General features: G+C 37.7%; 2 protein-coding genes across 4 annotated transcripts in view; both read right to left on the reverse strand.

The window, feature by feature from the left end:
* The window catches only part of LOC108271088 (cAMP-specific 3',5'-cyclic phosphodiesterase 4D), an 86,611-nt gene extending 76,587 nt beyond the window's left edge, over positions 1 to 10,024 (reverse strand). For both annotated transcript variants that reach the window (XM_017478347.3, XM_017478343.3), the window contains exons 1-2: positions 9,781 to 10,024; positions 8,267 to 8,317 (exon numbers count right to left, since the gene is read on the reverse strand). In XM_017478347.3, coding sequence (XP_017333836.1) covers positions 8,267 to 8,296 — 30 coding nt within the window. In that variant the 5' untranslated portion in view covers positions 8,297 to 8,317; positions 9,781 to 10,024. The remainder of the gene's footprint in view (positions 1 to 8,266; positions 8,318 to 9,780) is intronic.
* Positions 10,025 to 14,766: 4,742 nt separating this feature from the next.
* LOC108270530 (uncharacterized) lies at positions 14,767 to 17,776 on the reverse strand. Of its 2 annotated transcripts, none has more exons than XM_017477327.3 (4): positions 17,628 to 17,776; positions 15,387 to 15,803; positions 15,138 to 15,301; positions 14,767 to 15,012 (listed from the first exon to the last, which is right to left on the reverse strand). In XM_017477327.3, the coding sequence occupies exons 1-4, from the start codon at positions 17,683 to 17,685 to the stop codon at positions 14,965 to 14,967; spliced, it is 687 nt and encodes a 228-aa protein (XP_017332816.1). In that variant the 5' UTR covers positions 17,686 to 17,776; the 3' UTR covers positions 14,767 to 14,964. The 2 variants fall into 2 exon arrangements, with proteins under 2 accessions (XP_017332816.1, XP_017332815.1); XM_017477326.3 differs by lacking the exon at positions 17,628 to 17,776 and adding an exon at positions 17,014 to 17,156.
* Between the last annotated feature and the right edge of the window lie 44 nt (positions 17,777 to 17,820).

Below are 17,820 nucleotides of genomic sequence, written 5' to 3' on the forward strand. Positions count from 1 at the left end.
ATATGTTAGAAAATAATAGCACAATAGTCTGATTTAGGCCACACCCACTTCAGGTTTAAATCTAAATCATACAGATATGAACATTTGGAGCACTAAACAGTTACAGATAGCAGTGCACAGATAGGGCTGGATTCTAATCGAAGGCTTTAGTGAAATGCATGGCACTACGGTTTACTGGAGTACTAAACAGATACAGATATAGATAGTGTACTTGTGTTACACACCTTCATATGACTTCACATATTATACAGCACCACTGTGAATCTGTCACGTAGCTTGCAAATTGTAGCCCACAAGCAATGGATAAGATTAGTAAGCTTGAACAAATTCATAACAAACAATCTGTACCATATCCATTTGATTCACAAAACTAACAGACACTAAGTGAAAAGATTAACGAAAGTTATAGTGGCAGTAGTAAATACTTGCAGCGACTGACAGAGATTACTATATGAAAACTATTTACATACCATTTGTTTATTTTGAACACCGTTATGTTAATAAAGTGATTTGTATTTGTATCAGTAGCACAATTTTTATGCCCAAGTCTGAGCACTTTTGCTAGCAAGTGATTAGCCAGATACTTGGTTACGCTAATATTTGGTTTTGCTTCCCCTTGCCTTAATAATAGCACTAACCCTGTCAGGTAAGGATGCCAGTCATGTCTTCAGAGGTCTGTCAATTATCGGGATGCACAATTCAGCTAGGGTTCATTGGTGTATAAGTTTTTCACCACGTTTGCTATGAATAAAATCTGGTAAAGTCAGGTTGTTTAGACCATTCAAAGTGTCCTAGTGTTCATCACACACAGATTTGAACACACAGATTTGCCTCTATGTACTTTGTGCGTGCTTTCCACTTGGACATGAAGGACTAACAGGCAGCCTCAGAGTCTGGCAAAAAACTGATGATTCAGTTTTATGCTAAATCATATTTGTCCAGTTTTGCAACGTATTAGCCTTGTGCAATAAGGCATTGTTATTGGTGGATGCAACTCTTTTTGGAAGACCTTAATTCAGTGTATATTCTCTGTACATGCCAACTGAATATTTGCACCTCCTTAGAAGAGTCGTGTTAAATAGCTACGGTTTCCCCTGTATTGCACTGTATTTGTAAATAAGAAGTCAGTATTTGCATTAAATATTCAGGTCTGACCTACTTTAATGCCTTTCTTCAACATGAATTTATGAAACTAGCCCGCTGTGTAAGAGTCACCACAGAATGGGAATAAGGGCTGACTGTGCCTCCATCTGCTCAGCAATAAGGCACAAGCAACATGCATGCGTCCATGACTGAGTTTATTTGGAGGCAGGGAGGACACCTAGAGCCGTCATAAAGAGTGGCCCATGATTAAAGCGTATCAGTTGTATTTTTATTGCTGAATGGTGATCCTTAAAATGTTTATACTGTTGAAATCTGAAATCTGATTGGGCAGGAGGTGTTTATACATTTTCTACAACAGTAGTCAATATTGCTGGCTGTGCTTGTTCGTTAGTCGTTAGTATGTTATTTTTTCATTAGAATCTTTTCATTCACAGGAACTTATATTCTATGCATAATCTAAGCCTAATAGTAAATGAATGAAAGAGATTTTTTTATTATTATTATTTTTTTTTATAGAACAGACTGGTGAAGGAATTAATGTTTATAGCTGATATAACGTGTGATAACAGAAACTAACTTGTTAGATGTGAAGGTTCTGTTGTGAAGGTACCACAACAATTAAAGTTAACATTTAACTACATTATCTGGCCAAAAGTATGTGGACGCATGAGCAATCACACCTATATGTGCTTTTTGAACATCCCTTTACAGATTTATTGACCCTTTTACTGTTATAAAACACCTCCACTCTTCTGGGAAGGCTAGAATATTTTCAAGCAAGGTTGTGGGGATTTTGTAGGATTCAGGCACAAGAGCATTAGTGAGGTCAGGCTCTGATGTTAAGTGAGGCACAGTCGGCATTCCAGTTTATCCCAAAAGCGTTCAGTATGGTTGAGGTGAGTGCTCTGTGAAGGACACTCAAGTTCTTCCATTCCAGCCTTGGCAAACTATGTCTTAATGGAGCTCGCTTTGTGTACAGGAGCATTGTCATGCGAGAACATGTTTGGAACTCTTAGTTCCAGTGAAGAGAAATTCTAATGCTACAGCATACTCCCTTCGTTGACGAACTTAGCCATTACTATGCATGTTTTGATATTACAGCAATATGGCTAATGCTAGCATTCCTGCTAATGCAACAGAATTGTGCTTATCTATTGGAGAGATTTGTGCAGTGAAAGGCAGGAAGGCAGTGGGCCCAGGCTGAATCCCCTAAAGGGTTCTGAAAACCTGCGCTGACCAACTAGTCCCAGTGCGTAAATTTTCAATTTGTCTTCTATTGTCCCTACATGTTTCAAGTGATCCTTTATCATTCTTGTGCCCAAGTCATCCACTCCAGCTGAGCTGATTGATTACTGCCCAGTGGCCCTGACCTCTGTGGTGATGAAGTGCTTTGACAGACTCATGAAAGCCCTTATCTGCTCCTCTCTATTCAGCACACTAAACCCAGATCCATGGATGATGCCATCTTCAATGTCCTACACAACACCAGATCCATGTTACATGATAAATGTCACATGTAGCACATTGTTATTTGCTGCATCTCATTTCACTATACTACCCCAATTCTGAAAAAGTTGGGACAGTATGGAAAATGCAAAAACAACAACAACAACAACAACAACAAAGAGAGTCATTTGAAAATTCAATTCACCCTGTATGGAGAAATTTCTTCAACTGTGCAACTGTACGGGGCCTTCGTTGCCTTATTTGCACTTCATAATGTGCCACACATTCTCAATCGGAGACAGGTCAGGACTGCAGGCAGGCCATGCTAACACCCGCACTCTCTGCTTATACAACCATGTGCTTGTAATGGGGGCAGAATGTGGTTTGGCGTTGTCCTGCTCTGGGTGGCAGCACATGTTGCTGCAAAATGTGTACATATCTTTCTGCATTAATGATGCCCTCACAGATGTGTAAGTTACCCATGCCATGGACACTGACACACCCACATAGCATGACAGACACTGGCTTTTGAACCTGACGCGGATAACAGCTTGGATGGTCCTTTATCTATTTGGCCCGGAGAACACGACGGCTGTTTTGTCCAAAAACTATTTGAAACACGATTCCAGAAGTCGGCTTCGTTTCTGGACAATGTTGATGTATGGCTTCTGCTTTGTGTAGTAAAGCCTTAACTTGCATCCGTGGATACAGCGGCGAATGGTGTTGACTGACAAAGGTTTACCAAAGTATTCCTGAGCCCATGTCAGGATATCCGTTACAGACTCATGACGGTTTTTAAGACAGTGACGTCTGAGGGATCGGAGATCACGCGCTTTCAGAAGTGGTTTTCGGCTTTGCCCTTTACGCACCGAGATTTGACCGGATTCCTTGAATCTTTTAATTATATTGTGTACTGTAGAAGGTGAAATGCCCAAAATCCTACTGATTTGTCTTTGGGGAATGTTGCTCTCAAAGTGTTGGATTATTCACTGACACATCTGTTGGCAGATTGGTGAGCCTCGACCCATCCTTGCTCTTGAAGGACTAGGCCTTTTTTGGAGGCTCCTTATATACTATGATTAGATGATTTCCTCACCTGTTTCACCTTCTTCACCTTCTTATTTCAACTTGTCACATCGCTATTAGTCCTAAATTGCCCCTGTCCCAACTTTTTTGGAACATGTTGCATGCATCAATTTAAAAATAAACGTTCACCTTCAAAAATCTATGCAGTTGATTAGGTAGAACATCAAATACCTTGTTTTTATAAGTTTTTTTGTTTAAATACAAGTCAAAGTAGCATTTTCCATATTGTCCCAACTTTTTCGGAATTGGGGTTGTACTTTTGTCCATGCTCCAAAAGCTCATGTGACAAATAAACCTTGAATCACTAGGCTTGAGTGATTTTCCTTGCAGGCTGGCTTTTCATGACCAAAAATCAGAATTAATATTATTAATTTGAGCTGTTGTTTTTAAGGGTACCAATAACTGTGATGCTGTGTTCACTTATAGATGATCTATCGATTAAAAACTCAACAGTAAGAGTAACTAATAAGATATATCTATTATAAAAATATTAGATTTTGGCATAGTTTGTGTGCAAAAATTGAGTAATTGTGCATAAGGTTTCTATCTCTGATGACAATTCTTGGGGTGACTGTACAGTAAATATTCATTGTAGAAATTTCAGCAATTAAAAACAGAACAAACAAAGAAAAGTAAACTAAAATAGATAGAACCTTCCTAGTCTTCCCCGCTAAACACTGAATACTAAAGATAAAGAACATACTCTCAGCTATACCGGTTTTGTTATCTTGTTGACACCAAACTACAGAATATCCGACATACAGAAGTACATATGTAAATACAGACATAATGCTGGCTTGAATTATAACTAACTGTGTGGGCTGGAAACATGTACATTGCATTAATTTATTTCTCATGTTGACCAGGAAACACATATTTTTACACACTGAAACAGGAAATTAATACATTTTTCATAACTTATATTTAAAAATAAAATATTGACTAATTTTGAATTGTTTCTGCTTGTTTTTCCACACAAATTCAAGAAATCAAATACCCTTGGATTCAAGCAGTTCAGTTTTATTCCTTCTAGCTATTTTACATGCTATTCACTGGCAACATTTGTTTTCATAAAAGATTTTTTGGGTGACTAAAATATTCCCCCTAGAGCACCTAAAGAATCTGCTGCTTTTTTCAGCTGCCATTTCGTCCTCCTTTCCTGTCACTCAGTTGATGTTTTTTATTAAAAAGCATGTAGTGATGCATCTTTGCAGAACAAGCAGGCACTAACAGACGTCTTTAATCTACCCTCTTGCGACCCAGTAATTGCTGATATACATCCAGGTCATTCAAGATCGTTCAACTTTAAAGGAGAAATACAAGAGGGGTTTTTTTTTTTTTTTTTGGTAATTTTTTTTTAATTGTTCTAAACCCACACGTTGTTTTAAAAATCTATTTTGTATGTATTTTCCTTAAACGAAAATGAATGGACGCAACGTAAGCGGACACGGCCAGAATAAGCAGTCCACTGATGACGATAAATCACAGTTTGATTATTTATAAAAGTCAAATAACTCTGACATGACCTCTCTATCTCCATATCAGTTCAACCACACAGTAAGAACATTACAAGATACATTTACAGTACATCTCTCTGTCTTCTGTTCGTGTCATGAACTCCAATCCTCAGGGAGCATCGGCAGGGAATCTCTTCATTAAATGTCACAGTCAAATCAGATTTGATTAAAGACTAAATGAAGGCCATTACAAAGTAAATTAGCATGCATTACAAGCAGGGTTTATCAGTGTTTGATGAGTTGTAATGATTATTAACAAAATATTCAATAACAAGATATGCAATGTAACAATTCATTAATCTACATCAATCTGATTGTTTTGTTTGTTCGTCTGCTATCAACTACGACCTTGTGTGTGTGATTACATTCATTATCATCAGTGACATTTTTCAGGTTCTGATTACTGATGCTGATTATTCTGTCTGTCACTTGCACATTTCTACTGCCTTCATGATTCGTTATGTAAGGAACGAAACACAACAGGGTCTTCTGTTGTAGGAAAATAATCAACAACAAGAGGTATGATGTGGCCCATCACAAAGCAGAGTTATTGTAACCAAATGATTTTCACATAAGAGCACATCCTGAAGTTTTGTTCCTCTTATATCACGTTGACTTGGCAACGACTACAAATTTTAATTTATGAATAAAATGTCATGGTTGTTAAGTTTATAGTTAAAATTAATGTTGTGGATTGAAATGTTAATTCCTGTTATCACTTTTGTTATAGCAGCCATAAATAGTTGTTCTCTCACCATTCTCACTTCTTCTTTCTCGTAAAAGGACAAAAAAAAGACTTATCACATTATCAAGAAACAAACAAACAAACAAAAAAAATCGCAAAGTCATCTGATCTGCAGGATTTCCCACGACAAAAAAAAACTTACTTCCCATTACAAAGCCCAGACACTGGAGACTTCACTGATAAATGTTAAATAAATAAATCTAATAAAATGATCAGACTGGGCAATGCCCACCAAAGAAATACCAGCGAATGAGCTGTTACTATAGAAACAATATCGCATTAATACTGTAGAACAAGCACATTAATATAAACCTGTGATTTGAATTACAGCCAGTCACTACTGTCAGAGCCACTGTCATAGCACATGAATCACACCTTCAGACAATTCAGATTCAAGAATTCACCAGTATTGTGCTATAATTCCTGTTATATCGCTGTCCGGAGATTGTAGTTGTATAACAATGAGATCCTTGTTAGAAAATGATCAAAAAGAAGAAGAAAAAATGTTTCACGTGCTGCAACAGTGTTACAGTACAGTGTAAGTGTAAAATGAATACTATATAATAATATACAAAGGACCAAACACATTTGAGGGCAAAAGTCTGCCTCCATTAAGGCATACGAGTAAATTTCTCGATCGAGCAAGTTATCTACAGAAATAATGAAATGAAATATTAAAAATGAAACATGGGTTTAAACCCAGATAAAACTGAGATCTTAAAAAGACCTGAACCATAGAAGAAGTGCACGACATCTTGAGTTATAACAGTAATAATGTCCTCCAAAAATATTTACAGCTTTCATGAATGTGAGCAAAAATCAATATATATAAAGAATAACACGTGCTGTAAGTAATATTTTAAACTATATAGTTTCATTTAGGCACATGTTTTAAACAAACACATTTTTAAGCAGTGCAATTTATTTTGACACAAATCTCTGGTTTAAAAATGACTGGCACTATATTTATTTAAAAAAAAACAGCTTAAATGTGAATTAGTTTTGTTAGAATCAAGATAAATAATTCTTCCTATTGTTTGACTAGATAAGCTTTTTTGGCTCATTTTTGATGAAGAGGCCCAATAATTCAGGAGGGCTTTATATGTTAGAAAGAATGCGTGGAATAGAATGCCAAATATGTTTGGAGGATATGACTGATAGGCAGTTATAATATCAAACAAGTTATTAGAGAATATTTAGGAAGGAAAAATGCCAAACTTGGATATAACATCATTTCACTATTTATCAATATTAACGCCATTGCACACATTATTTGATTGTTTTTGTTTCTTGTGATAATAAAAGAACATCTGACACAGCCCTCATTTTCCCAACTTCTTTACGCAACTGTATAATCAAATAATTGGTAATCTAAAACTCCAAATACGTAACACCTATAAAGTACAAGTAGGTGTTGGCTGCTTACTTGTGACCTTTGACATAATGATATTCAATGTGTAACGAGTGAGACTGTTTTTGTATCTGCGTGTTCATATCACGTACATATGACTCATTACTACTCACAAGACTTCAGAGGCACCATATTCTTTCAAAATGGCCAGGAACCAATCTGCTCTGTTAAGCTTACTGACACGCTGACATATTCCCAATATGCTACTAAGACAAAAACAAAGTTGTAAGGCAGACCTTAGAATCTGCTCAAGGATTTACACTGCATAATTCATCAGTTAACAGCTGCCACTTCTCCAATAGCTAATTATTCAGTGTTGACTTTCCTGAAAATGTGGCATATTGCTTATATGGGGTTAATTTTAGGTTAATTAATTCCTACAATCCAGTAAATTTAACAGATCAGTGTGTGTACTCTGTACTGGGTTTGTATGGAGAACGTGATTGTGTGTACGTACTTAATGTGTGTAAGATAAGCCGTTACAACAGCATGACTCCCTCCAGCCACATTTACAGCGACCTATATGCATACTTACCTGAAAGCTCTTTGCACCCATAAAAAAAATTCCTCACTTATAGTTGGCGTTTGATTTTAGGTAGTAAAAAGTTCTTTTATATGGGCAAAGTTCTACTACGTGCTTCATATGCATATCTATTCCACTGTGTCACTTATGACTGTATGGGTCATAAGGTATGATCATGATGATGATCATCATTATCATTTCTTAATTTTGATGATCACTATTTTTTATGTTATCGTTCATCATTAGATGAACAATAAAATAAGCTTACGCTTCACTAAAAAAAAAAATAAAAAAAAAAAAACGACAAAAACAAGCCGATCATTTTATTTAAATCATCACTTTATCATTGTGCTTTCAGGGTGATATGACTAATTTGATTAGAAATGATTCACACGATTCACAAATGGATTACAGACTTATAGGATGTGGGTTACCTCTGTCGTCAGACGAGAAGACATTGACATGGAATTCCCCCTCTATGTTGTCTGGAATAAGAAAAATAAATGCATGGGTACGGGTTACAGGATTAACCATGCTTCAGTCTCTTGACAGAGGTCAAATTTCAACATCCTCTGAGTAGAAGCATTCAGGCAAATCGAACACACCCAGCACAATTAAATAAAGACAATTTTATGGATGCAAAGAAAAAGTGTATGAATACATCCTTTATTATATCAACCATTTGCAAGAACCAGTGCCTTGAACTGTTATCACGTATCTCTGTGTGTCAAAGTACACTCATGAGTTCATTTGAAGTGTCCGATGCTCTGACGCAGACTACTTCTATTGCACGAAGTACTAAAGAGAGCTGACACATAACAGTAGACAGTATGACTGCTTCAGAAGCTGACATGTGATGTGAATTAGATGATGTTGTTTTGTACAAACATGATTATAGGGGTCCAAATCGCTCAGGTTTAAAAAATAAATAAAGAAATTCAAGAGCAAAAGTATGCAGCAGACAGGCACTTCCCTCAGTAGACAGACAATAATGAAAGACAGAGCACTCCAGTGAGACTGACAACGCAATGTGAAAGATCTTGAATACACAATGCCGTACTCATCAAGGCTCAATTAAGACATCGAATGAATAAGTGCTTGACCTGTTTCAGGCTCCCAACTCACAAAGTCTTCTAAATTGAGTGCAGTGATTTGGAACCTTTTATAGTGTCTTTCACTGAAGCACTTAATGGTCCTCCATTAAACAGTCACATCATTATTTTTCCATTATGGCAAGGTGCTGATATTTGGCTTGGGGAAAGAAGAAAACATTCAATTAATCTTTCCTGGTACAAGCTTCAATTTTGGCGCAAACACCAAACAGAGGCTGTAGTTTGCAAGTAATTGAAAAGCCTGCCATTATACCTTCTATTAACACGTGGGTATCTAACTGTTCACCAAACGCTAAAACTACATTTGTTTATAACAATAATGTTATGCGCAGGATGCATTAATAAAGGTTGTGTTAGAATTTAGTTTTGCAAATGAGAATGTTTTCAGATGGTAACGATTCCAGCATTCCATAATTTCCCAGACCCAGTTTTCATAACAGCATTGTTGTGAACCACGTGCATTCCAGATGTTGCACTAGAACAGATTTTTGCAAATTTGTATATAGGCTCCTGCATTCTCAAAGGGTTTCTGCATGGAACCTTTCTTTGAAAGGTTGTACAATGAACATTTGAAAGGTTCCCCAGATGAACAAACCAAAGAAGGTGCTGGATTTAAATAACAAAACCTCTAAAAGAGAAATGAATGGAGACGAGCGTTGGCCGTCGTAATGTAATGAGCATGAGACGCTACTTTCTAACACCAACCCCAGGCTTGATGGCACTTCAGATCGGAAGGAAATGCGTGTAAGATTAAGAAGATTTGTCTGTAACATTTCTTCGGGGCTGTAGACCGAACTATTCAAGAGAATAATAATAATTTAAAAAAAAAAACTTACTTTAAAAACTTAAGTCTTCAGACTCTCTGCAGTGTTGAAAGTCTTGATGAAAGCTGCGCAACAAGTTCGTCTGTTTTCGTCCGTTTATTTTCTTTCTTTTTTTTTTTTGTCTTTGTAGAGTTAATAATTTCTAGTTAACCTGCTGGAAAGCACACGGAGTGAGCTACATTTTAATTCGCGGCGGATCCCTCGCTGTCAAACTTCAAACTCCGAAGCAAAAGTTCACTGCAAATGACGCGGTGCGGTCACGTGGCAGGAAATGAGTAACTCCAGATGTAAACAAAGTGCACGCGCTCCGTGGCAGCTGCAGGTTTATTTTCTGTAGCTTTGATTATTTATTTATTTATTTATTTATTTATTTATTTTTTAGACGTTACGTCATTTAGAAAGCTTGAAATTATGCTCATTAGCTCACCATTACAGTATTCACATCAGGTACTTTATAATAATATGAAATGAAGCACTCCTTGAAAGTAGAGTTCAGTACTGTTTTATAAGAGTGCCTGCCCCCCCATCATCCTCCTCCTCCTCCTCCTCCACCAGTCTTTCAAATGTGTAGTTTCAAGGGTGAGCCTGTGCCCACAGTAGCGTCAGAATATTTGCCTGACTGGATTGAAACCAGATGTGCTTCTGCTTTGTAACTCAACCACCTCAATGTCTGGCGTCTTGTACATTCTGGGATGCTTTTCTGCTCACCGTGGTTTTAATGAATGGTTACTTGAGTTACTATATCCTTCCTGTCAGGTCGAACCAATTTGCCCATTTCCCTCTGAGCTCTCATCAACAAGTTGTTTCTGTCTGGAGAACTGCTGCTCACTGGGGTTTTTTTTTGTTGTTGTTTTGTTTTTTCCACCATTCTGTGTCAACTTTAGAGGCTTTTGGGCATGAAAATCACAGGAGATCAGCAGTTTCTGAAATACTCAAACCAGCCCATCTGGCAACAACAACCATGCCATGGTTAAAGTCACTGAGATCACTTTGTGATCCCTAATGTATGATGTGAACATTGCCTGAATCTCTTGACCCGTATATACATGATATTATGAATTACACTGCAGCCACATGATTGGCTGATCGGATAATTGCATGGAAGAACAGGCGTACACACGGGAGTAACCTGGCCTGGGTATTTGGGGCTGTAGACCCAACAGCAGTGTTGCAATTTTATATCCTCAGTGAATGGAGACGAGATCAGTCATACAGGGTTTACAGGAAAATACATGGAAATACTCGTGTCTTATTGGCTAACAGCTCTCAATTCTGCCAAACGATAGCTCACAGTCAGTGTGAGGAATAATGGATATACACTGTTTTTTTTTTATTTTTTAAAACCAGAAGAAACCTTGAGTGGAACCAGACTCAAAACCCAGCGTTATCTGGGTGACACTGCATAATACGATTATAAATAATTTCTCTTTCTATAACTGTATTCCAGTGGTCACAAACTCTCTTCCTTGAGATCTACCTTCCTGCAGGTTTCACCTCCAGCCAAACTCTAGCACACCTGCTTTAGTTAATCAAGAACTTTTTAAGGCAATGACTGTCCGAAATCGTGTACCTTGGCAGGCCGTGGAAACAGTACGTACTCTTCAGTATGTGTGTATAGAATGAACACAATCCCAGACATACTACATCCGCCTTAGCGCCACTGAAAAAGAGAGTTGCGACACGCTTTGATCACGCCGCAACGCAGACACCTGGTTCATGTAGCTCTCAATAGTTCCAAAAAAATCCGCACTGTCAACCTGTTTGAATGTGTTTAAGCGGGACAGACTGCAGCAGTGACTGTGGGTATGTTTACACAACAACGATGTACTAAAAGTTTTTCCTTTGCGTTTTTGAAAAGATTCGTGTACAGACGACAACGTTATCAAAACGATCCCCATTCACACTGAAAACGACTAAAGACACTGTATTATGCATGCCAGGCCAGTAGTTGGCGATGTCACTTTGTAAAGAAACACTACACGTCTGCGCACATAAGCATTCACGTCAACATGTCTGACATTGATCTGGGCAAGACTGTCTTGTAAACAAATACAAATAAACGGTGGAGCTGTGGTTTTTCTGGATAAAAAGCACAATGACGTTTACATTTCTCAAACGATTTAATCTACGTGGAGTACAAAAGAAGCTCTTTCATCAGTTACTTATCTCGATAGTTAGACTTGGAAAATTATTCATTGTCATAAGGAATTGTGAAAACTCATGCTTGTGCAGCATAGATTTGGCTTATTTTTCTTGATTAATAAATGGTGAGACATCCCTAATGTAATATAATTTAATGTACATGAAAAGTACATAAAGATTTTTCTATCTTCAACCGTATCTTTTAGCTTTTCTTGTGCTCAAGGTCAGAATTCTGTTAACAAAACTCGTCATTTAAAAAAAATATTAAATACTGAGAAAAGTCGAAATAGTGCATCTTGAAGTACTAATAATTGACTATCATTGTACCAAAATGCAACAAAATCAGCAAATACAAACCAAATAGTGAGACACTGGCAGTCAGTCTGCGTTCTATATTTTATTAGCAGTAAAAGGAAGTAGATATAATCCAACACGTCTGCTTTACGCATGTAACCCTGTTCCTTGAATGAGATGTTGTGTGAGCTTCACGCTGTGGGAAGAGCCCTCGTGCGGCACCGGCATCTGAAGCTTGTGTAACATCATGCCTATTTATAGGCCTGCCGTGATCAGGTGATGTGGCAATTAAGCGCATCAAAAAAGCGCATAAAAAAAGACCAGCAGCTGCTCCGTTTTATGCCACAGGCCGGAGCAGTGGACGTAAGTACAGAGAGCTCTTATAGACACAGTAGGTGCAATTTTTCTTGTTCCGGTGTGAGGAAAGAAGGAGGTCATAAAGCCTGCAACACTACCAGCTGGGCAGCAGATGTAGGCACTTTAGGAATATAATCCGGCCTAGGATATTGGAAGGCCTCGGCTAATCCAGGGGCAAAGTCAAGACAGGAACGGGCAAAAGGGAGAGCTTGTAGATCTCCTACTTGCTTGAGAGATGTCAGGGCCAGCAGAAGAGGTACCTTTAGAGTCAGAAGCTTCTCTGAGGTTGACTCTAAGAGCTCAAACGAGGTACCTAAGAGACCTGCCAGGACCACAGAAAGGTTCCTGGAAGGTATGCGTGGTCTGCATATGGGCCTCAGCTGCCTGACACCATGCATAAACCTCAATGTTAGAGGATGTTGCCCCACAGATTCTCCATCAACAGGTGAGTAGCTGGCCAAAATTTCCTTGTGGATGGTGCTCTAGCGTTCAACATGGCATCTACAACCTCACTTGTGAGAACAGAATCTATGAGCTCTCAGGGGCCTGACCCACAGTTTCCATAGTTCCGGCCGAGGGGGCTAAATCAGCCCTCTGGCTTGAGACAGTAGATGTCTTTTCACCCAGTGTGTAGTAGGGTAGTACGTGATTTCAGATGCAGCCAATGATTAGATGGTCAGGTAGGCACGGTTATGGTTGGAGTTAAAATCTTCAGGAAGGTAGATCTCCAGGAACAGAGTTGGTGACCAATGCTATATACTATATAGTCAAAAAGTGCAACAGTGGCATGAGCTTATGAGCAACTCACGAGTATGAACATCACAGTAATTTCTGAATTCATTAGACAGTAGTTTTAACTTGAACTCTGTTGTATCAAATTTGAAGTTATTAACTGTTCAATTATGGAGACTTGTTCTTAGCAATTGTATTCCTAGGTCTATCCAAGGAAGAACAACCACAGCCATCTTTATGGTTTCTATATGGTACCATCCACAGTAATCTCACTGTAATCTTTAGCAGCGACTGATATGCAGGTGACGAGAACTCCAAACAGAAGTAGGACATCAGGATGGATCAGGCCAGTCCAGATTGTATTTTTCAATTGGACACGTGCTCTATAGTGTAAATTTAACAGGTTTTTTTTTTTTTTTTTCAGAATAGATAATTAAATGTACTCCATATTCACCTTTCTAGGTAAAATATACATAATAAAGTTGCAAAAGGTGTACTATTGAGGGTACCACTCCAGCAACAAAGAAAGTTTCAGTTTAATGCCCTTTTTCGGAGAGTGCGTACAGAAGCAAAGCAATCTTTGAGTTGAGTCTTAGTTGTCTATTGATTTATTAATTTAATTATTTTTTTGTTTTTTTAATGTTTACATTTCTGTATAAATAATGTCACCACTCTGTGCATCAGAATATATATTAAAAGGTGTTATTGTGTCCAGAAGAAAATTAAGTGTTTTTATTATGAATATCAGTCCCAAAACGTACATGTCATGCTTAATTGCTCAGTGTGTCCAACCTTTCATTCGTTCATCTTCAGAAGGCACTTTATCCTGATCAGGGTTGCATTGGAGCTGGAGTCTATTCCAGGAACACTATGTGTGAGTTGGGAATACACTGGGATGCCAGGCTATCACAGGGCACCGTGCACACACACAAACATTCACAATTAGGGGCAATTTAGAGTCACCAATCCACTTACTGGTATGTCTTTGAGAGGTGGGAAGAAACCAGAGCCCCCTGGAGGAAGCTCATGTAGACACAGAGAGAGCATGAGAAACTCTGCACAGACAGTAACCTGAATTCAGGAACCCTGCAAATGTAGCAGCAATTCCTCCCTAGTTATTGTATTGATTATATTAAAATAATTGCTTCTTACTAAGCTCAAAGTACCTAAAAGCACTCAAAGCTATGCTGAAACTCCACCAACCCTTGCACACATGTCCAACAATAGTTCTAAGAGCAAATAAAGTCTAGTTAGTGAATGTACAGTATAGTGGGCAAACATTCAAGCCAAATGAAATAGCATGACTCAATTGATAAACCCACACACTCACTTACACATGCACACACCCATGCTCTCTCTCTCTCTCGCACACACACCGACACACAAAGCCCACATATAATAGTGGCGCCCTCTTTTGATCATGTGAATTAACCAAACAGACTTAATCTGACATTAAAATAATTCATAATAGCATTCAGATTTTTAAAGTATTTATCATTTCTAGTTCTTGAAACATGTGTGACATGTAATTATGCTACATATTAACAATGCGCTACAGGTTTTCCATGAAGCAGGACATTTTGGACTCTATCCATAACTCCACCCATTTTCCAGTCTGCATTTACACTGTCATGCCTGTTGCCCACACCATGAAAGTCTTGAAAGTCTTGTCTATTTTGGAGGGTATTGAGCAAATGGTGCTTCCTCGTTCACCTTGTTCTGATGGGAGTGAAAAAGAGAATTCATGAAAGAATATATAAAATCAGTTTGCCCATATGGTAGTAATCAATGACAATGGAAAGTCAAAACATGACACTAAAGAGTATAAGCAGTTGGAACCTCACCATAGGTACGTCATCCAGCCTTTCAAATTGCGAGGTTTTACTGCAGCGGATCATCTTAGCGATCACAACCACAATCACCAAGGCCAAAGTGATGAAGAAAATGCACAAGATAGCCACAAGGCCTGGGTTTCTTGCCAAGCTGTCGTCTCTGTCATTACTTGAAGCTATATAAAATATAAAGTTCATGATTATGTATTGTAGCCACAATAGTCAATATGTTTTACTATCAAACCTGCTTAAATACACTACCTGAACTTGGGGTTGTGTTCAATTTTCCTGTCGAAGCAGCTGTCTCATTGTGTTCTTCAGTAGTGAGTTTGGTGGTCCTTAAAGCAGTGGTTCCACTGCTGTTACTGACAGCTATAGTCGTATTGTTTTGGTCAGTGGTGGTGATCTTGCCATGTGACAATGTGTGTGACTGTGAAGATGTGGTTGTTAGATGGATACTTGTTTGAGGAGATGTGCTGTTTGTTGGAGGTGTTTCATTCAAAGCTGTGCTTTGAGAATTAGTCACAATGGTAGCACGGGTGGACAAAGATGCTGTGCTTGATGGATGGTGCGTTTCAGTGGTGACATCTTTTCCAACTGTTGTTGTTGTTGTTGTTGTTCGTAGAGCAGTCGTACCTTGTTGAACTGTTGTTGTTGGTTGAGCAGTCGTACCTGTACCTGTGAGACATTGTTCAGCATTATCTTGAGCAGAAATTAGAGTTAATGATGCAGCAGTTATTGCTTGTGAGTAACGTTTAAACATGCTAATTTTATACCACAGTGTTGTTGAATTCTCATATTTGATAGAAAGTGTTCATTTATTTCCTATAATGGCACAATAGTGCCAGCTTTTGGGTTTATATTAATGTGTTCATTTGAACAAATCATCATTTCTACAGTAATAGCTCATTCACAGGGAGCTGTATGACAAATGTTCCACATAAACTAAGACTAAATAATAACTGATTTAACAATGGTGGTGTAATTTATAACAAAGAAAAATGTATAATCGTTCACATGGTGAAGCTTTCTTCTGAGGAAGTGTTTATTTAACAAGTCTGGAAAGAGTCCCCAGCATCAGTGCGTTTTCTGTTCTTTCCTTTTCTTGTTAACATGACAAGCTTTGTCGTTTATTATTATTAACATCAGGAGAGAGAAATTTTGGAGGTTGGTGAAGGGTGACTTTTTATGGTTACTCTAAAGTAAGTGACTGCAAAAACTAACTTGTCTTGCGGGCGTTCCACAACATTAAACATTAAACCTGTACTGCATCCTGTTATAACAGCACACCCTGTTGTGTTTTATTCCTTATTCCTTTCCTATATTTCCCTTGTACAACAGCATGCCACAATATGCCATTTGCTTACAACAAGGAAAGTTACAAGGAAAGGAATTTTAAATATTGACAATCCAACATGATAGCAAAGTTTTTTTTAATGTGAAAAGTACTCTTAAACCTACAACCAATTTAGTTCAATCAAAATTGTGAAATACTGACAAATTAACTACACTGTAAAACTGGATAAGTTCATTTAACTCAAAAAATTTGAGGAAACTAATTACCTCAGAATTTTTAAGTTGATGAATCAGTTTCTTTAAGCCAAATATAACAATAATTTAACTCAACCTTGTTATATTTAAGTGTATTTGGCTTAAAGAAATTTATTTATCAACTTAAAATTTTGGAGGTAATTAGTTTCCTCAAATTTTTTGAGTTAAATGAACTTGTCCGGTTTTACAGTGCGGTTTGACAGTATATATAACATTTCCATTTCCACATTTTTACACTGACGATATATTTCCATTCAGGCATGAGGTTCGTAGTTTGTGAAATTCCAAAGCAGTATAACAGTCCCATGAACTGATGAAAATTACTCAGCAGGCTTACCTTGAAATATGCTGAAAACAATGATTAAAACTGAAATGACTTGTAGCACTTTAGCCATGTTGTTAAGCAGACGTAGTCGATATAGAGCAGCAGCAATGAAACAGCTTGTTGGCTGAAAACACACTCTTAACAGGATGTAGCTATATAGCAGAGGTGTGGTTTCTACAACAGGGGCATATCAATAAGATCTCACTCTGTTTATTCACTGTTTGCATTGGTACACTTTATATTGCAAGAGGGATTAAGTTGTTATCCGTCATGCTAGGCTAGTCTTGGTGTACATGAGTCTTAAAAAGAAAGAAAGAAAAGAAGCAGTGGACATAATTTTAGGAAGCAACTGACAAATCTAATGATATCTGATTTATATAACAGAGTTTTTAATAGCAGTAAATGAATAATTAGATGGACCTCTGTTTTCAAGTGTAACCAAAACAATCACTGATGATCAGTACAAAAAAACTGCATAAATTACAGCTGTACAATGTACAAATACCAACATACAATGTAAAAATCATTGAAAAAGTCTTCTACATTAAAAAAAATACATTATTCTACATTAGTTCAAAACCAGTACAGCAGTCACACCAAATGATGAAAATGCTCAGCAGGCTTACCTTGTAATATGCTGAATGCAGTGATTAAGACTGTAAGGGTACGGAACATTTTAGCCATGTTGTTGCAGCTGCAGCAGTGAAACAGCACGTCAGCAGGACAGCAAGCACAATCTTAGCAGGATGTGGACATTAGCAGAGGTGTGCACAGAGCAAATTTGCACACACTGAATGAAAATACTGTTTAGTTATAACT

This window comes from Ictalurus punctatus, chromosome 10 (genome assembly GCF_001660625.3).
Source record: "Ictalurus punctatus breed USDA103 chromosome 10, Coco_2.0, whole genome shotgun sequence".
Lineage (NCBI taxonomy): Eukaryota > Metazoa > Chordata > Actinopteri > Siluriformes > Ictaluridae > Ictalurus > Ictalurus punctatus.

What these genes read in the sequence shown, in the direction of transcription:
- LOC108270530 (XM_017477327.3), bottom strand. Translation starts at nt 17,685, where the DNA reads ATGGCTAAAATGTTCCGTACCCTTACAGTCTTAATCACTGCATTCAGC. An exon ending in TGCATTCAGCATATTACAAG is followed by an intron (nt 15,804 to 17,627) that starts GTAAGCCTGCTG and finishes AATGTCTCACAG; the next exon opens with GTACAGGTACGACTGCTCAA. An exon ending in GAACACAACCCCAAGTTCAG is followed by an intron (nt 15,302 to 15,386) that starts GTAGTGTATTTA and finishes TATTTTATATAG; the next exon opens with CTTCAAGTAATGACAGAGAC.